This window comes from Onychostruthus taczanowskii, unplaced genomic scaffold (genome assembly GCF_017590055.1).
Source record: "Onychostruthus taczanowskii isolate IOZ18803 unplaced genomic scaffold, ASM1759005v1 scaffold1, whole genome shotgun sequence".
Lineage (NCBI taxonomy): Eukaryota > Metazoa > Chordata > Aves > Passeriformes > Passeridae > Onychostruthus > Onychostruthus taczanowskii.
This window is the reverse complement of record NW_024496525.1, coordinates 28,660,101-28,681,397: the sequence shown is the minus strand read 5'-3', so window position 1 is coordinate 28,681,397 and position 21,297 is coordinate 28,660,101. Positions and strand designations below refer to the sequence as shown.

Here is a 21,297-nt window from a genome sequence, read left to right as displayed (position 1 = left end):
CAGCACAGGAAGCCATGCAGGTCTCAGATGAGACGGAAGGTGCGGGTTGAAAGTCCAAACCACTGGAATCTGGCTCAAGTGGATTATCTTTGCTGGCTGTGCAGGAATGAGGCAGGAAACTAAGAAGGAAGGTACTTGGAAATAAAAACATTGAAATCTTAGTTTGGAGGAGTCAGAGGCAAGACAAGCTCTGGCTTCCTAGAGGTTTGTAGAAAGACTACAGAAATCTTTTCAGCTCTTTATCTGAACATATTGAAATACTGCTTGTAGGGTCTGGTCAGCCCTACCCTGCAATTCAGTGCATGGCTGGGGTCAGAGGGATAGGTTGAGGAAATGACTAGGGGTGTGCACCAAATTAAGACGGAGCAGGAAAACAGATTCTCAGCAGGCATGTTAACAGTTTATTAGGATACTAGAGGCAGTTGCCTTGTGAAAACATGCTGGTCAATCTTTCTGCCTTAATACAGAGAGGAGACCTTTGTTCAGAAAGTTATATGGCCTTCATAGATATTTTAGAATTGGAGTGGGCAATGTGCTTACTCTGTAATGCGTGTGCTAAAATAAATGTTTAAAATATTTCTTTTTCGGCTTGTGTTGTCACCTGTAAGCATACCAGAAAAACAAGTGCTGCCTGGCAGTTCTCCTATTGCTCTTCTAAATTGTGAGGGTTAACATTCTGAGAAGATTATGGCAGTTTACAGTGCCTTATAGTCTGTATACATTTTGTTTATTACTTCATCAAACATCTGAAAGCTCAGGGATGAAGCTAGGTAACACTTAATACTGCTGTCTCTTTCTTGTTCCTTAGAGCCCAGTAAATGTGTATGCTAAAAGCTTTTTTATTTCAAACCACTGCACAGTTTGAGTAAACATGGAAGAGACTGTAAGGTCACAAGTTGCCAACTATGAATGCCAGAAGGTATGAAGGGGCTTGAAAGAATATGCTGCTTCGTTTTCCAGGTCTAGAATAAAAATATCAGAAAACTGCCAGTGTTTTTCTTGACTTCTAGACACCTACTGGAATAATTACCATTTTAACCACTAGCTAGGGAGTGGGCTTAAGGCAAATGGGTTTGGAAGACTTTCTGGCAGTTGTTTAGCCCTCAATTACATCACTTATCAGGCACTCATAACAGAAACTTCTTAAATTTTTTTTTCAATGTGCATAGCTCTTAAATGTTGTCAGAAGTTCCTCACCCAACTGTCATATAGTACTTTTGGGATTTAGAAATGCAGAGTACTTGGTCTGCCCCGGGTGGTTTGAGGACACTAAAATTGCAGTGAATTGAAGTGTAATCATAACTGGGCTTGAGGGTTGTGATCTCTTCTGTAAGGGTTTGCCAGCAAAAGAAGTAGCTCTGTAAAAAAAATAAAATGCTAAAATGTTTCTTGCAAGCTATTAAGGAGCATCCCCAGAGTTTTTCTTATCAATTGCATTGCAGTAAATCTGTGCACTGCTCCAATTTATACATTGGCAACCATTGTATGACTCTACTCGAACTTCACATGGAATGAATGACAGTAATGCTCATTCATTATTCCCACAAATGAGCAGTGATGGATTTTTCTATGTATGTGTTCAGTGAGCTGATGTTGCCCTGAACCCAGAGCGGGAAGGCAGGCCAGGTGTACCCTCTGTGTGGGTAAAAGAGCAGCACATTCTCACGGAGGTGGAGTGCCACTCTGAACTTTTGACCTCCATGCAACCATGGCCCTATATCAGCATGATCTGTCAGGTGTCTTTCAGAAGTGTACAAGGCACACAGTATAATTTAACAGCAAGCCCATTAACTGGCATAACTAGTCTTGGAAAGGTTGAGAAGAGTTACACAAATACCCAATGGATTTCTCCAGACTTGTCTTTTCGTTGTTCACACTAGTTTCTGCTGTAGTTCCTGGCTGCAGCCTGGAAGCCCTGAAAATTCAATAAACATTTCTGGACCATGTTTTGTCTCTTGTGGTCTGATAGTGATCCTAAACTCTCCTGGTCAGGATGAAGTGCCACCAGTACCACCTTTGACTACATCTTTAAGGAATTCATCAGCTTGATGGAACAGCTGTGCTTCAAACTCTTAGCTGGAAAAAAATACAGCAGTTACTGTAAAACTGCTTAGAACCCCTTCTTTAAGGACAGGGTATTCCAGGAAGCAATGTGAAACTGTGGCTGAATTCAGATATTTATAATTTCAAGCACAGTTTAATTGTACATGCTGGGTAGTGTCAATTCAGTGTCCAAATATAGATACTTAAGTAGTTTTTTGTTTCCAGCAGCGGTATTGAAACATTCAGCCAATTTAAGTCGGTACAAGACATGAATGTATAATGAAACTTGTTTTGAGGGCAAGAATTGCGTGTGTTGCCACATAGCCTAGAACAAGTCTTGAAGCTTGTGAAACTTGTTTTCTGCTGTGGATATCATCTTTCCTTCCTGCCTCTCATTGGAGTCATTTGCAGGAGGTTTTTTGGTAGCTTTGTGAACATATTGGAAGGATTCTGTTGGCAGTAAGTTCTTTTCAGTAAAATGCAGGTGGATGTATCTGATGTATGGTTACATCTGCATCGCCTGGCTGCTTGGAGGAGTAACTTCACCATGAGAACTACTTACATGGGAAGGGTGCCAGGACTGCGGCCATCCCTGTATGGGATGTGCTGCCTATGCCGAGACTGGAGATGTGGTTTGTCGGTATGATGGCCCTACGTAATTATCTAATTGGAAGGGAGCAGTGTAGGAGGCAATAGTAAATCATACTGGAGTTGCAGTAGGTGTAGAAAGCAGAGGGTGGGCAAAGGTGTTAAAGGAAAAACTAGGCTGAACTGAGAGGAGAATATTTCAGTGTGTAGCAATAATTTTGGGCCCAATTGCTACTAGGTTGCTTGAGGGCATTCCACTTATGTGGAATTATTGTTGCAATTAAACAGTAGTCCTTGGCATTAAGTGTCTTTTGCTTTAAATCTCTTCCTTTGAGACAATCCAGTTAATTGGAATATATGCTATTGCCTATTTATGTGTTATTTATGCTATTGACTATAATGCAATTTAAAAAGGACTTAAGCAAAATCTACACAGTGTTACCCAATAATTTTTTTTTTGCTATTCAGCTAGGCTCCTTGCCTTCTACTCTAGCTGTTACATGAAGCAGGTCACAGTAAATATGTAGTGATATGTATCAATATGCACCAATCTGTTCTGTGCATTCTAGAGAATTTGGAAAAAAAAAATTGGATTGTATACACACACACTTTTTTTTTTTCAGTAACATAAATGGAGGAATGGATTAAATTTTTATTAGTTGTTCTTTCCCCATTTATAGAGGTGCTGCCTCTTTTTTGGTGGTTGAAATTACTATGATTCTTAGTAGAGCTATGTGAAGTGTATATTTTTGGTTAAAAAACAATTGCCATGGAAATACATACTTAGCATCATTCTAAAATCCTAACTGCATGCAGGCCTTGCCAAAATTTCAAAGCACATCTGCTGTCTTGAACTGGGACAGAACTGCTCTTAGCTGTTCACTCAGGAGCGATATATTGAGTGTTACAGTATTTGTTGCACCTCTATTAACATAGTATTGCTTAATTTTAACTTGTGCCTTCATAGTTATCAATGTAACTAATTTTTCTGCTTTTGCAAAGTAGTCTGACTAAGCAAAATGCAGGAAATGATGATGGCTGGTCCTAGTTTTTGATCTCATTAGTCATCATTAGTATTGAGATTTCCATGAAGATACTTGGTACATGTGCCAGCATGGCCAAGGAGCTGCTGTCTGAAATGACATACTGAAGTGATTTTGAGCCTTGTTGGCACATTGCAATGGCAAGTAGAACAGGTTGTGTTAAGCCATCACAGGACCTATTTTTGAAAACTGTGGAATATTTAGTTCTTTGCAAAGCCATTTAAGTACAGGAAAGGTAGCACATAATTACTAGCTCATGTCTTAGCATATGAACACTTTTACTAAAGCACTTTTACTTGTGTAGTATGTATGTGCACGGGATAACAGGTAAAATCAAAGTAACTTTCTATGACATACTGGCTGATAAATATTTTGGTCCATATTAACATTTCTGTCTTTATAGTTTTGCCGTTTGGGAAGTTTTCTTATGTGAGCACTGGGAGACTAGATCTAGAAAACAACTAATCTTACTTGTTTTGTAGACTAAACTTTGAAAAAGTTTCTTTTCTATGTTGAGAGTGTTTCTTCTGGGATTACACTGCCATAGCAAAACAGCTTATCCAGGACAAAACAAGTAAGTAGTGTTCTCACAAACAATCAAAATTTTACATCTGGGTTTATTGAAACATATGTCAACCATGTGACTGTCTTATGCCTTTGTAAACAGCCCATATGAAGAGTTAAGTAAAAAGATGGTCTAGCTGAAAAACAGATGCTTTGCAAGAACTGGATTTTTCTGAATAAGTACAAAAGCAAAAATGTTATCTAACGACACTTTTTTTTGGTTTACTTAGTTGATGTTAACTGTTTTTAAAGCAATGGCATACATATACTGTAATTGTACTCAAACCCATCCTGTAGGAAGAGAAAGCATTCATTTGGAAGCATTAAGAACATGGACGTACATTTCCAGCAATTTTTTTGCCAGTAAGTTCTTTTCATTAGCAAGGGCTAGAGAGACATTTTCTTTATCAGTCTTTATTTTGTCCCCATTGAGGTAAAAAAAATTATTCTTAATCAGTTACATTTATTTAGATGATTGTACTTTTCATATGGTACTGTGTCTTCTTTAGAGAACAGCAAAGCTTACAACCACTGGTGTGGTAGACTCCTCAAAGAAAAAAAAAAAATGCTTGTGAGAAGCAAGTATCCAGAGAGGGCAGACAGAGGTAAATGGTGCCTATCTCCTGAAGGGAGTAAAATTCATCTGCTAAGTGAGAAAGATGAGAAAAGGTATGGGAAGGAAATAACTGAATGAAAAGACATGAGGCTTTCAAAGACTTTTTCTCAGGAAGACTATTCCTTTTAGGAAGTGATAGTGACAACCTATTTAATTTGCTTTACCTGAGAGATGAAATGTTCAGAGCCCTATTGCAAATAGATCATGTGGTTAAATCAAGTCTTTGAAAAGAAAATAAATGTGAGTTTGTGTATGAAGTAGGAGAAGCTGCCCTGGATAATTTCACTGGCCTCCTGAAGAAGGGAAATGTACTGTATTGCAGCTTGGGCTGCAAGAAGCAGTGTGAACATACCAGAGAAAATCCCTCTGTCCTGCTTTTCCTGTAGGTCTCTAAGTAGCCTGCTCTTGATTGCTGTCACTGTTACTTTTCCTCTGGTAAAAGAGGTGAGGGGAGAAGAAAAATAAAGGAGGCTGTGGTAAGGATGAAAGCTGCAGACTTTACAAAGAAAGAGAGCAGGGCAACTTCTCACTATTCCTCCAGGAGGTGGTGGATGCTGTTCAATGCAGTCCTTTGTCAATGGGGAGATATGAGGAAACGTAGTAAGTGTTTTTTAGTCAAGATGATTGTGGAAGAAGACCTGTGGCTTTGGGTGGTCTTGTTCAGGAAGCAGACACTAGAAAGGGAGGGGGCAATGGTAAGCAGAACCTCGTAAAATGGAATTAAAAACAAACTGCAGCCTGTAACCAATATAAGTGTGTTCCAGGGTCTCTCTGTTCCTGCAGAATGTATCTGGAGCTGCAGGTTGCTGCTGGAGATGACTTTCTTGACTTGACATTCAAATGAAAAGCCTAAGCAGCTGGCCTATTTTAGATCGAATAGAGTGTTCAGATTAACTAGCAAGAAGGAGCTGCATTTGAGGGGTGCAAGTTGTTTTGGGAGAGCAGAAGATCCTAGGGCACCCTCTGTTAATTGTGTTATGCATTGGACTGATTATGAGTACAGCATCTTGCCACAAGGAACACATGTATCAAAGCTAGCCCTTCAAGGAAATTGTGTGGGTTATGGCTAAGGGAAACAAAAATTCACATTGTATTTTAAGTGGAATGCAGTCATAAGTGGAAAAAATATGGGAACATATATTTCTATTATTAAACTTATTGGTACTTTATTTAGGTCATTTTTATCCATGTTGTCATCAGTGTTACAGAAATACTACAGACCCTGTTTAAAAAAAAAAGCTGCCTTGTTATTATTTCTCTATACAATCACAGAAGGTCCCACTTCCAAAAGAGCTTGCAACTTAAACAGAAGACCCGAGACATGCTGGAGAAAGAAAATACACAGACAGCGAATTGCAATGACATTTGTATTTAGAACAGCTTTTGGGACAAGTTTGTTGAGGAAGTGGAAGGAAAAGGAAAAGGCGGTCATAGGAGAGGAGAATTAATAGCAAGAAGAGAAGGGGTGGAGTACATCAAAGATGAAAGAGCTGGGGGGAAAGGGATTGAATCAGTAACTAATTAGTCATTTATTTAGTGGGAACATTAACATTCTCATCACTCCTAAGGTATTAATCTAAATGTGGTTTCCAAGTGACATGAGGTAGGTGGTTTTCAGAAGAAAACATAGCGTTCATTGTAAATGTATAAGCTGAATTTTTCTTAAAGATCACAGATCTCTTCCTCCACCCACACTGTTCTTACACTTCTTGATTTCATCTATTTGCTATGAAATGTATTTATCTTTTTAGCCACAGTCATAAGATTCAAGTTTAGGAGAAAAAACCAAACTTGATCAGTTGAAGCAAAAGATCACATTCTGCATAGAGCTGGTCATATCAAGTGTAAAATTGTGTTCTACATACAGATTGGAGAGCTCCTGTCAGTTGCCTATAAGCATTAAGCTTGTCCTTTAAGACCCTGGCTTCTTAACATATGCTGATGTAAGAGATGATACACTTCCCTCTCTGAAGCAGAGGGGAAAAGGACTTAGGCTAGGCAGTCAAGCTAGAAAAAGAAATTGCAAGCCTCATTTGTGTGCATCCCACTCATCTGTCCTCCCTTTTGATGCTGCCAAGGAATGTATCCCACAGCCACCTACAATACACACCTCTCCTTGCTCTTTGCATGGCTTGAGAATTCCCTTGTCTTCTCCTTGTCTGCCCTTGTTTACCCATATGTATCCTTCCAATACAGATTCTAGATCTGCACTCCTCTGCCATCTGTGCCCATGTGTGCCAAGTAGATGCATGGAGTGGTAACTATTATGTAATAATGAGAACATAATGTAATTAGTATCTACAAGGATCTGAATTAAAGATGCAATGTTAAGATACTGCATTGAAATGTACTGAGTCCTTGAAGCCAAGTTAAACTTTGAGAAATGACTCTTGCTATGGGAATTCCTAACTTGGTTGGTGTTGTAAAAGTCTGGCAAATTTTTGGGTAGCTGGTTTACTGCTCTTTGAAGTAAAAAGTAATAGCTGAAGCTATTCCAAGTCCCAGAGGAGTTGAGGAGGGTGACAGAGCATGGCAGGGATTCTGAGGCCACTGGAAAAGAAAGTGAGAAATTCCAGAAGAAATCAGACTTCGTGTGGTCTGCATCATGTAGGATAAATTTTTTTAATCCAGCACAGTTAAAAATTAACATAGTGTTTACTTAGAGCAATGATCATATTCACAGTTTTGTAACAAAGGTTGCAAGCTTGTATTTTTACCCAGTTAGAGGGAGAGGTAGGTGTCTTTGCAGTGCTCAGTGGTAGATCTTTTAATTTTTTTCCTATCAAACCTGACTGCAGCTCTATGTAGCACTACAGTGAACTGGGGAGTTTGTTAATGATTAAATGGAAGTTTTTTTCTGACCCATTATTTGGAAAGATCTGTGTTTTGTCATGCAAGCTTGGCATTGCTTCCATAAGGAAATGTGTTCCTGTGATGAAGTCAAACTCTCTAATACCAGAAGTATTAGGTTTCTTAAATAAAATGCTAAAACAGTCATGGTTATTTTTTAAATAAAACAACAAAAATATGTTCACTTGGTGGCAGTTCTTTAGTAATCTGAGGTTTTGTGCAGACTTCTCATGGTTACCTTCTAGAGCTGTTAGGTAAATATGCTCACTTTTTAAAGCTCTAAGTCAAAAGGAAGCATATTTTACAGCTCATTAAAATATTATTTTTATGTGTGATGAGGAAACCAGTTCAAAGTCTGACTCAACACAACTGCTCTTTGATAGCAGTATTAGAGAGGGAGATGGATCATTTACACCTCTCACTGCCAGTTTTGGCATGATTCTCTTTGTCAAGCCAGCTGATACACTATATTTGGAAATGTGGCTGTGTTCTGTATTACTGAGCTTATTCATCATTGCTGTCAGTGTACTCCCTCTTTGGAGAATGCTTTCAGGAATTTTCAGCAACGTTCATTTGAAAGAAAACATGGCATAGTACTTAAAAGCTATTCGCCAGAATACAACCAGAAAGCCAAACTCAAAAAGAAAAAAAAAACAACCCAAATTGCTTTTTCACTGAAATGTGTGCTGCTTCTTCAGACATCCATAAAGTTTGTGGTTCATCTGAAGGGTTTTTTGTTTTGTTTCTCCCCATGTAGTGCAGCTATATTTTATATATATATCTTTTATATGTATTTATTGCTTTTTCTGTTGTCATGCAGGTACTGGCACACACCCCTTCTTTTCATTGTGTCAAAAAGAGGGTTCATACTTTCTTTCTAAACAATCATTTTAATCACTTGCAGAAAAAAACCCAAAACTTTTTTGTCTAAAATTTTATTTAAAATGAAAAATATGCTGTTTTTCTTTCTCCCTGAAGTTACAAATATTTCATGGAATTCTAGAATTATTTTTTTTTTTGAATTGAAATTTAACTCTCTAATTTGTTTCATGAGCTGAATTACAAAGGTAGTTTCACAAAGGAAGCACATTTACTTTCTCCATATTGGGTCTCCTGCTGTCTTTATAACCCATCCTTTGCTGGTTAAATACAGCAGAGTACTCCTTAACTAAATTTTTTTCCCAAACATGAAATTGGATGAAGTGTTCTGTTAGATTTCAGAAGTTTTGAAAAAACATTCATAATCTGTTTTTAAATTATTTATTTTATAAGATATAATGTGCGACTTTTTAATGGTACATAGACTTCACAGTGCTGGTATTTGGAATTCATTTTCTAGACAGCTGTGTATAGCAGCAAATCCTTTCAAATTATGGCTCTTGCTAAACAATACAGCTGTCAAATGCATTAGGTTTAAATAGTTATATCTGTTTCATGTAACTGAACAGTGAATGGAGATGAGTATGTAGGAAGTGGAAACTTGTTTTTCTGATTGGGAATTGGATCCAAAAATACAGTTTTGATCAAGGTAGATGATTCCTTAAAAGGAAATACTACTTCCTTAACCAGATATCCCAAGATAACAGTATGGAGGGGTTTTTTTGTTTGTTTGTTTTGTTGTGTGTGTGAGACTTGCTGATTTAATCATGCATGCTTTGTGTTCAATGAACTTGTTTTTTTCTATGGTATGTTTCCTGTGTGTTTTTTGAACATCAGTAGAAGCTGAGACGTGTCTTGTATTAACCTTGAATTTCTTTCTTGTGTAGACAGATTTCAGCTAGATTTCTGGTTTTGGCCTCTGAAACAATATTCATCTAGGGTGGCAATATAAGTACAAAGCATTGTTCAAATTTTCCTTTTCATTGTATTTGGGAAGCTGAAGTTCACATCCTCTGAAATCAGCTTTATCTTTAGACATAATTCTTGCCAATACTTTCATTGGAATAATGGATTCTTGCTACTAACATGTTTCATACAAGGAAAAATTCAAAAATTAATGCTGACTGTGTACCATATTTGAACAGCTTTATGTATTGCTGTATTGTTTTTCTGAAACCACAGTGGCACTTTTCATGTCTCCATTTCTAATATGTGCGCAGTTTTCTTTGGTTTTTTTCTTCTAATAAATTTACTGATGGATGTTTATATTTCAAGCAGATTATTCCTCTCAATACAGCTTCAAAAAAAATAATGGAAAGAAAAAAGCATGCAGTATATTGGTAGTTGTGTATACAGATTGTTTTTCTCCAGTTTATTGATCAGTTAATTTGCTTCATTCTTGGAAATGAGAAAACAAAATCCTTCAAAATAATTTCATTTTTTCAACCTACATATCTTAATACTTATAAGTATCTTGATATAAACTATAGGTCATAATGTATTACTTTTATAATGAAATACATGGTGTGGGATTGCTTTAATTTTCTGATGATTCTAAAGATGCATGGACTTGTGTTTAGAGGGAATGTAGAAAACATTAGAATGAATCAACACAGAACTGTACTGTTCTTGCTCTTAAGATTTTGGATTCCAAACCTGCAATTGAATCCATTACAGACCTATCTGACTTGATTTTTCTTAAGAGCAGAAGAGTCTAAAATAAATGTAGCAAGATGACATATAGGAGAGGGGAACATGCAAGTGAAGAGGTGATGTGCAAATAAGGTCTTTGTATATGGAATTATGTACCATGAGAAAACTGCTGGGGGTAAAGAAAAAACCAGAAGGAAAGACTGTATAATGGGAAGACCATGAAAATAAACTCTTTAGTTAATTTTTTGTTGGTACTGTTATTCTTTATCTTTGTCTCACATTGCATTATGGCAGGTTGACCTTTTATATGGATCCTATTTCCAGTGAGTACTATTATAAATTCAACATGGATTGCATAATGAGCATTACTGCCCCCTTCATCTGAGCTGAAAAATATTAATAAATCTCGTATAAAATGTTACTGTTGGTGGTAGAACAACACCTTTCAAGGGGATGTCCAGTGTTCATTCACGAACATCAAGAGATGTGATCAGACAGTGGTTCTCACATTGAATCTGGGGTCTCTCCTTAGCAGCTGCATGAGTGGGCTTTTCATGGTAGAAACTGTATTGGGAAAGTAAGTTATTCAGCTCAAGGGGGAATGATAAAATTAAGCAGCACAGGTGGGTTGTTTGAGCCTTTGACATCTGTCTGTCAGAGAGTGCTAAAATCAGGGGATGTAGGTATGCCCCAGGACTTCACAGTTTGTGTGTACTCAGAGCTGGTCTTGTTCTTGCACTATGTTTCATGTCAGAAAATGAAAGACTCAGTTTCTTTGCCTTCCCTTTGGAAAACTTTTAGTTTTGCCTTACTGTTCTTCCCTTTTATGAGGTATTGCTTTTCAGCCAGTTTTGAGCTTCTTTAATTATTTTGAGTTAATAAACTAACAATGTTAACTTAGCTTGCTTCCTGTTCATTCAAAGTTACAATTTGAAATAAACCTTGGGTTTGGTAGCTTCTTGTTCTCTCTAATCTTAATGGAAAAGGAAAGCAGTCAGATTATTCTGAAAAATATTAATATTTATATATAATAAGTATTCTGGAAAGCAGACCTTTCCTACTAGAGTCTTCTAGAGCTGCTGGTCAATACATTGCAGTATTAATACCAGTTGCCAAAGAGCAAAACTTTTTGGTAGCATATGAGAGGAAACATTTAATTTTGGGTCAGCTAACTACACTGACTAAAGATAAAATTATTCCTTTTATATATACACAGAATGTTCAGAACATCTGGAGCCCAAAGTACTGCTTCTGTGCAGTGAATTTTTTGCATTTTGTGGATTTTACTGTGCAGTGTGTTGTAACTTAAAGCTGCTGTGGCTTTGATGGTCTTGATGACTTGGGCAGATGTTTGAAATCTTTGAGATGTCTAAAGTTGTGGACGTGACTGTCTGTTCCATCTCACTGCAAAGTAACTGGACATAGAATCTTCTGTGCTGTCCAGGAAGATATTATTTACTGTATAAACTACTTATAGATGTGAAGACTTCAGCTGCAATAACATGTGGAATTGTAGGAAAAAAAAAGTAGGTCTGGAGATTGAGAGGCTCCATTTTCTGCTTTACCTTCAAAGTTAGATCATGTTGCTTAGGGCCTTGCTGAGCCAAATTTTTAAATTCTCCATGCTTGGAGATGCTGCAAGCATGATCATGGTTAAATCTCCATCCTTTTCAGTGCTCAACCATCCTCAGGGTGAGGAGTTTCCTTATGTGGAATTTCCTGTGAGGCATTCTGTGTCTGTTGCCTGTTGAGTTTTTGCTGTGTTTTTGGAGAAGAAGCTCCCTTCACCTGTTATATAATTCCCTGTCACACAGATGAAGGCAATAGTGGACTCCCTTTCATCTCCAGACTGAACAAATGATGCCTTTTATCTTATGTGTCAGCCCTTTTGGTGGCCTTCCTCTGGATGTGCTTCAGTTTCCCAGTACCTCCTGCTCTGTGTGGCCCAAAGCTGCAGCACTGGACATGTGGCCTCACCACTGCAAGCAGAGGGGAATAGTTGCTTCCCTTGACCTGCTGTTTTTGTTTTTGCTTATGCAGCTAAAACTGCTAGTTTATGGGTGCTGGCTTTTGTTAAACTTGCTTTCTCCTAGAGACTCCAAATCCTTTTCTGTAGAGCTGCTGCTGGTCCAGTCTGCAGCTATGATGCTGTATGTGATCTTTTCCTTCCCAAATGGAGGATACTTTGTATAACTTTACAAAGTCACTTTTGGCTTCTTCCTCCAGTTAGTTGGGGTCCTTCTGAATGCTGGTCCTGCCCTTCAACATGTTGGCTGCTTTTCCCATTTTATATTGTCTGTAAATGTGTGAGGATCCTTTCTGTCCTAGCATCCAAATCTGGTAATTATTGGCTGGTATTGTCTGCTGAGAAATACTGCACCTAATCTGTTGGCATAAAGGATTATGGACCAAAACTCTTTGAACTTCATGATTCAAGGAAATATTTGCATGCCTATTCAGTCTATGTCTCCTCAGTTTGACAATTGAGGTGCTATGGAAGATAGTGTTAAAAGCCTTGCATAAGTCAAAGCACTGCCAACCACCAATTCTCCCTGGTCCATGAAACCACTTACTCTTCTGCTTAAGGCAGTGCAGAGTTCGCCTTTAGAAGTCTATTTTCTGATCCCATTCGCATTTATGTCCATCATGCCTGGAAATAACTTTGTTTTAGAACTCATTCTACATTTTGTACAGCAAATGAGGTGAGACTCACTGTTTTTTAGCTCTCTGGATCCTTTACTCTCTGCTGCATCCACCTTGCCTTTCATTTGGACTTTGTTTGATTTTAAGTTATCAGTTTCCTGTCATGAGCAATTACCATGACTTTTCAAAGATGGTAGCCAGCAGCCTTCCAGAGACATCAATTAGCTTTTTCAGTGCTTTGGATGTTTCCCATCTGATCCTATGTACTTGCATAGGTCCAGCTTACCCAGATAGCTTTTTGATTTGGTACCTCCTCTCCCTCAAACTTTGCTAAATGCAGAAACATGGTAAATCTGGTAGCAGCCCTTGCTGGTAAAGACCATGTCCAAAGTGTTGGGTGTCTCAACTTTTTCTGTACCTTTCATCACTAGGTAGCTTCCTGATTTAGCAGCTGAATTACACTTTCCCCAGAGTGTCTTCTGCTCACAGTTTCTTGCCTTTCACATTCATCCTCAATATCACCTCTAAACAAGCTTTGGCCTCTCTCTCATCCTCTGCTTGCCCAGACAGTGCATCTACATTCTCCTCCAGTTGCCTGTCCCCAGTTCCATTTTACCTCTGTTTCATTTGAGCTCTGTCTGTGAGAAGTCCTGTGTACAGTCAGCTGGCCTCCTGCTGTGCCTGCTGATTTTCTTTCATGTTGGGAAGGCTTGTTTGATGCTTAGGGAAGAGTCCAGGAAGATGACTGGCTGTTTTGGGCTCAGTTGTAGCCTCCCAGGTCATTCTGCTTGCCATTCCCTGAGCAAGTCCCAACTCTGTCTACTGCAGTGAGTCCAGAGTCTTTAGTCTGCTTTTTTCCTTCCTTTCTTTTCTCAAGACTTACGCTACGATTTCACAATTACTGCATCCAAGGCGTTCTTCAATACATAAGCAGTTCTTCTGTATTCATGAGTACCAGATCCTGCACAGCCCCTCCTCTAGAAGCCTTTTCAGTGCCAGCATCAGAAATTGCTCCCAGTGCATGTGAGAAATTCCCTGGATATTTCACACCTTACTACACTGCTGTTCCAGGAGGTGTTGTGTGATTTAAGTCCTGCATGAGGACAAGGGGCACTGAATATTGGAATACCAGCCTAAGATGATGTTCCATTTACTATGGGAATGAAAATAAGTTTTCGTTAACTAGTTGCCTTGAATCAGGAGAGGCTGCAGCAAAGATATACAGATGGTATTTAGATTTTATTTTGAAATGGAATACTTAATCTTGAATTCATTTTGAATTACTATGTAACATACAGTCAAAATACTAATTCAGCTGCTATTGGCCATGCAGCTGATGAGATAAAATAACCTGGTTTTCTATAGCCTGAATACTTTGGAATCCATAATATTTGTTCACAACTAATGAATTTGCATGTGATTAGAATAATTTTTCTTTTTGTCTCTAAGATTTCTAGTTTCTAATTACCCTGAAGTAATTTACATGCAACTACATGAAATATTGCATCAGATTGCACTGTATGGCTCTTACGTTCAGGCCATGCAAATCATACTTGCACATATATATTTGTGAGAAATAATTTCTCATTCTTTTCTTTTTCATGTGACTAGTGAAAGAAGATCTTGTTCATTCATACTTACCATATTTTGTTTCATTGTAATTGGTGACAATGTGCTTCTTCATCTGTTTTAGTTGGAAGATGGGGAAGAAAAGCCGAGTAAAAACTCAGAAGTCAGGTACAGGAGCCACAGCGACAGTATCTCCAAAGGAAATGTTGAATCTAATTAGTGAGTTACTGCAAAGTAAGTTTTGTTTTTATGCCTCTCTGGGAAAAGGGATGTTGTGCAAACCGCTCAAAAACATTTTCTTGCTGAAGCCAGTGAGTTGTATTTTTCCTGTAAGTGGCCAAGCTTGCTGTTTCAGAGAGCTTAAGGTAGATACTCAGAGATACATACTAAACTACCTCTGCTAATACATGCCATCATTGGCTTATTTAAATGGGTATTTATTGGACAGACCATATTTGTGGCAGCATTTGGCTTTTCATCTGAAAACAAGCATAAATACTGGGTGAGATTAGATTTTTAAACAACCAGATAGCTTGGCATTGAAGCTTTGTCAAAAATATTTTTCTTGTAAACTTGAAAAATTACACTGTTTCCATTTATCACTTGAACAGTACTTTGAACTAATACTAGAGTAGGGAAATTAATATGGGAAGCAGTAATACAACTCAGTTCAACTGCACAGATATTTTTTGTTGCTTAGATAAATTTGTTGTTGTTGCCGTTTGGAAACTTCATAGTACTTAGTTCTTGTGTATAGACCAAACACTTGTTGAGGAACTTGGAACTCATCCATTATTTCTAGTAAATATGAAAAGCAGAGCATAATTTCATACAATGATGCTAAAATACTATTGACTCTTTTCTACTGTCATTAGTAACTGTGCTGTGATACAGTTCTTTTTGAAACACATCTCCAGATTTTCATGTTCTGGACACATCTAAGTGTTGTCTTAGAAAAATTAAAATTTTTCTTAGCATTGCTCATGAGGAGGAGACAAGGAGTTGGCAAAGCAGTTTGATGCTTATGCTACAATTGGCCTCTGCTTTGCTACCAAAAATAAAATGTGGATCTAATTTGCTAAGCAAAGACAAGTATCAGCTGTTCCTTTTGTCAAGCTTCCATATTTTATTCAATGCTAAGATTTTTCAAACCACTTGAGCAAGGTAATCTTCAGCTGTCTACTTGGATTTACATGGCTTAGATCAAGAAATCCACACACTGACATTTAGAATATTGGCAGAGACACTGTGGATGTAATCTAAAGCTGGAGCATGGCTTTGTGTTCCTTTGCTTGTCTCTGCAGTACTTGTGCATCTATGAAAACAGTAATGACTAGGCAGGTCAAATGTATGTGCCAGCAAATTTCTCAATTATTTAAGGTATGCTCTGTGCTATTATTATCTGCTTTCATTACAAGAAGAGTGATGGCAAGCAAGGTAATGTAAACAGAGTGCTTTGCTTGAATTATTGAAAACAGACACTTTTTTTGTTGTTTGTCGTATCTGAGATATTATTTACTTAATGGCCTGCTTGTTTACTTTTTTTTCTTCCTAGCTTTTTAGACATTTGCTATTTCTTATATCTGAAGGAATATTAAAAATAAGTTACACTGTTAAGATTTCAAAAGTCTAAACTAATTACCTGTCAAATAATGGGATGTTTCTAACTGTGGAGATAGTTTTATTTGCCATGTAAACATATTTGAAGTACAGGTAGTACTGAGGTTCTGTTAAGTTACTGTGAAAACATAATTCTGAGGTTAAAATAGATATGTGTCTGTACATATATATATGTGTGTGTATATAATGTACTTAATTAAAGAAAACATTTTTCTTTCCAGAATGCAGCAGTCCTCCCCCAGGTCCTGGTAAGGAATGGGAAGAATATGTACAGATCCGTTCGCTTGTGGAGAAAATCCGTAAAAAGCAAAAAGGTAAATGTCAAAAACTTGCAGTGTTTCTGAAATGTTCAGGTGGACTTCACCACTGGCATTAACCATTTTCATACTCAGAATTCTGAATGATTATCACAGACAGATGTTCCTGTGAGAATTCTGTCTAATAAGCAGAAAAATGAACTGGAAATTGCTTCCTTGTCACAATCTGAAGGACTAGAAGTACCAGTCCTTAGAGAATAATAGGCTGCCTTGGTTCCTGGTTGCATAGTCTGCTGCTCTGCCTCTATAAATCTGAACATTCTGAAGCTCAATTTATAACTGTTTTACATTAGCTCTTTACTAGATGTTGAAACAGTTTCAGCAAGACAATATCAGGACATCAAGTGATGACAAAAGTATGTAAATATACAAAATAAATGCAGCAGCTAATAAGTCTCTCTGCTCTAAATGATGCACATAATCAAAAAAAAAGAAATTATTGTAATACCACAGTTCATGAGGAATTTTATTGCCAGTTTTCCAAAGTTCAAGGTATGCTTTTTTCATACTGGATCAGTTTTCTTCTGTTATGGAATGTAACATCTTGCTGTTGATAATATTTTTTATATTAATATTTTATGTTTGGAGTCATACTCTAAAAAATCCTTTTCATATAATTTTCCTAAAAGTAACCTCTTTTATGACAGATATATTTTAATGACTGAAAAATAACTTTTTAACCTTGCAATAAATAGATTTGGGCTGGACGTACCTGAAAAAGTCCTAAACAATTCTTTCCTCTCTGGTATTTATACAGTAATAGCAAGAAAGCCAGACTACATATAAATGGAGCTTGACTGTTTCATGGTGTTACTTGATGAAGCAAATACTGAAGAGGCTTGAAATTTCCCTTTCACACCTGTTTTTAATATATTTTGACTGGTGCATAGAGATCTTACTCCATGAAAGGACTTAACACACCTCTGAACATCAGTTTTTGGCAGAGGGTGTATGGAGGAATAAATGATGCTCTTTCAGTGACTGCATTCTGTAGTGATGTAGATGTGAATTTGGTTCGTTTTTAACTGTGCCATGACTTCTGTAAATTTACTGTACATGTCCAGGTTTTTATGATGTAATCTATGTGTTAAAGTAAGTCATAATTCAGGTTAATAAGAGCAGGGTTAGCACTGGGGTTGGCCTTTTCTCTGAATCTTTCTTCTGCACCAGAAAGATTAAACTATCCACGGGTGGGGCGGGGGGAAGATGCTGCTGCAGGCAGAGATGCTAGAATTAGTGTAACAGTATCATGTTAATAGAGCATAGTTTTTTTCTTTGGAAGATACAAAACCTACTAACCACACTGCTATTGACATACAAGTGTCTTTCCATGTAACATTTTTATATCCATAGAGAGTAGCAAAGTTATGGTGTCTTTCAAGACTATTTTTAATAGAACATAATAGTTAATCTACAGAGTTTGCTAACTTAATAAAGGCTTTAGACCTAATAATATATAATTAATATATATGCCAAAAATGTTATACTTTGTGCTTTTCTTGACTAGAACACAGGGCTGCAGGATGTGAACTAGAATGATCTTTGGTATAGGAAACTCTTAATTTGAAAACGGAGTTTTTTTAATGTCTAAAATTTTCCTTTTTTGACTCGTTAGCAAAATCATAAATAAATCTAATTTTCAATATAGATTTTAATCAGTACAGCTGTATTTTTTTCCATGTAGAAACTATTTATTCCCCAGTGGTGCTTATGACTTAAAGGAGCTGGTCTTCTCTTTAATTTGGAAAAATTGGGAAGTATTGGTCCACATTGTATATGAGGAACAGAAGTAGAATTTTAGAGATGTTTAAAGAATGGTCTCAAGTACAAGCCGGATGTTAAAAGCTCCCAGTAGTCTTATACAGTAAGAAAAATTGGAAATCAAAATAGTAAAATCTTGCACAGTAAATGCCTACCAAGTTCTGTAGAAACCATGCAACTAGTCTTTCTGTGTTTGTGAGGGCATTTATATTCCAAAAAATACTTTGCAAATACTTAAGAAATTTTTATACTGCATTGTCAAAGATGAAAGTTTTAAATGCTACTTGCACTTTTAAATTAACTACAGATTTGATTGGTTCTGGGCCTTGAAATGCAACATTTTGAGACAAGAGGGGGATATTTTAAGTACACTAATGCTACTTCCCTAAAATAATTTTAATCTCAAAATGTATTTTATTCCCTGTGCTTAGCCAAAATATCTTTGGATGCAAAGCATCTTACTGATGACATTTTGTCACTCATAAAATGGCCCGAGCATTTTGGGGCCCTTTGGACACTTTTAATGTGATCTGACTCTAGAGTTTGGGTTGAAGAGAGCACACAGAGGCAAAGAGGAACAAAAGGAGCTGACTGAGTATAGCCAGGAACTATTACAGAGAGGTTCAAATGAATTCACAGTAGAAGAAAGCTAAGGAAATGAATGAGGCTTGTGATTTCACTGATGGACCACATGCTGTTGGAGAAGCCAAGTGTAAAAATTTGGATGAGCTCTGTGATGTTAGGAAGATGATCCTTAGATATTTTAGATCTATCCTTAATCTATCCTTAGATATTTTAGTAGATCCATATGCTGCAGGAAAAGGCTAACTGTCTTGTATGTGAAAGAAGGAACTCAAGATCTGCTTATCATCAGTTGCAGTGCTGAATTAATGAAATTACAGCTTGCCTCTCAAATTCTTCCTTGTCTGTATCAACATGTTGTGGTGATTGCATTTATCTTTGATATTAAGATTGGAAATATTTTGGCTTTTATTAAAATGGAAAGAAGAGGAGAGTTTCATATTTCATTATTGCTCAGTTTGGGCAGTTGCATCTTTAAGACGACTGTTAAGCCAATCTGGCACAATAATGAATTTGATGAAAATTGGGTATGACATTTATATAGTATTGAGTAACACTTAACAGAGGCCAGTTCTGACTCAGCTACTTCAAAGCAGCACTGCTGTGAGATAGCAGATAGCTTTTAACATGGGCTTCTATATTGAGCTTTTTTATCTTTCTGGATCCTCTTATTTCTGCATTTGTTTTTCAATAAATTGTGTATATAGGTTTGTCTGTTGTCTTTGATGGAAAAAGAGATGACTATTTCCCTGAATTGATAAAATGGGCAACTGAAAATGGAGCATCCACAGAGGGTTTTGAAATAGCTAACTTTGAAGAGGAGGGATTTGGTTTGAAAGCAACAAGAGAGATAAAGGTGAGCATGTGAACATTTGACTTACATTCCAAACACAATTTTCTAATCTATCTGCAGAGCTCTGAAATGCTCACCCTTTTCCCCCTTTTAACTGCTTATGCTGTTCTGAAACATTACCAACTCTGTGTACTTGAGAATAACGTTATTGATAAAATTGAGTATTTTTTTTATGACTACTGATAGTACTGTGAATTTTTAATCGATCTTTTTTTTTCTCTATGTTGCCTATACTCTACCTAATCACAGAGTACTCTACCACACTGATGTATCCCTTATGTATCCCTTTATTCCATGTTTTCCAACTATTTAGTCTCTTCTCTTCTTTCATGTCCCTTTTAAAGAACTGAAAAGTTCTTTAAAAGTTTTTGCCTGAAAAAGAGGTATTTACAATACCTATTTAGTCTCTTCTCTTCTTCTTTTATGTCCCTTCTTTTAAAGAATTGGTCTTTTTTTCTCAGAAAGTGGTGTTTGCAATACCTATTTTTCAGTGAAAATAAAAAAAAAATCCCCTAATTATGATAATTGTAAAGGATTTTTTTAATTATCAGAGAAGGAGTATAAACACACACAAAGTTAGATAACTGTTAAAAGGTAAACATTTAAAATTGTGTCTTTCCATTCCCATTTTGTAGGTGGGAAACAGGTTTGAAGACCAATCAGCTGTTGTAGAATGAGTATTAGAAAATGAGCACAGTATAGTCATTTAAGAGCTTCATTAGCACACAGTTTATATATTCATAGAAATCTTGAACACTTCTAGAATAAAAGCAGCCAATATGAAAAAAACTCTACTGTGAGAAAATATGTGATCATGTAATTATTAGCAATATAATGTGTCTGATAGCTTTAAGGTTGTGTTGTACATATTAGCAGTTCCAAAATGCAAGGGCTTTATTTTGTATCTGAGTGCCTGTGTTTCAAGTTTTGCGTAATGCAGATTGAAACACTGGTTACCACAATATGAAATACAGGTTGTTTGTTGAATTTGCAGTGGAAGAGAAGGAAGAATTCTGATTCAGAATAATTCTGATGTAAAAAAAATAATGCAAACAACTTTTCATTTAAAGTTGTTGTATATTTGAGACACTTGGCACATAATATAAATGCTGGCTGACCCTCTATTGCATTTCTTTCCTTTCTGTAGGCTGAAGAATTGTTTCTGTGGGTTCCTAGAAAACTGTTGATGACAGTTGAGTCAGCCAAAAATTCAGTCTTAGGTAAGAGCTCAAGGAAGTTCTTAAGAAAGAAATTAATATTTATGGGATCTTTCAGTAGGAGACTTTCTTTTTTTAGCTGATCTTCTTTATTACAGAGCTTGCTTATCATGCCAGTCATCAGGTTTGGAATACTTAGAAACTTGAAGTGTCAGTGGAAAGAATTTAATTTCCCAGTTAGTTTCTGGCTGAGTGCACTGGATATCTTCCACAAGTGTTTGTGTTATTTTGAACACATATTATGTAGCTTGTATAATACTTGGAGATAAAATGTTCTGAGGTATTGAGAATATTGTTCTAGTTTTGTCATGCAATTGTATATGAGGCATTTGCTGTGTCAAAAATCTTGCAGTATAATACAGTGCAGGCAGCTAAATATTTTAGAAACCTGAAAAGCTTTTTTTTTTTTTTTCCTTTTTGTTAGATACTTACCTATTATTTAACTGTGTTAATTTAAAGTAGATCTAGGATGAGATTTTCCTTAGAGAATCAATTTAGT

At 36.8% G+C, this 21,297-nt stretch overlaps 1 protein-coding gene across 1 annotated transcript in view; it reads left to right on the top strand.

Moving 5' to 3' along the window:
* The window catches only part of SETD3 (SET domain containing 3, actin histidine methyltransferase), a 62,325-nt gene that overhangs the window by 8,998 nt on the left and 32,030 nt on the right, over nucleotides 1-21,297 (top strand). The window contains exons 2-5 of the mRNA XM_041399669.1: nucleotides 14,573-14,682; nucleotides 16,290-16,382; nucleotides 19,436-19,584; nucleotides 20,729-20,801. Coding sequence (XP_041255603.1) covers nucleotides 14,573-14,682; nucleotides 16,290-16,382; nucleotides 19,436-19,584; nucleotides 20,729-20,801 — 425 coding nt within the window. The remainder of the gene's footprint in view (nucleotides 1-14,572; nucleotides 14,683-16,289; nucleotides 16,383-19,435; nucleotides 19,585-20,728; nucleotides 20,802-21,297) is intronic.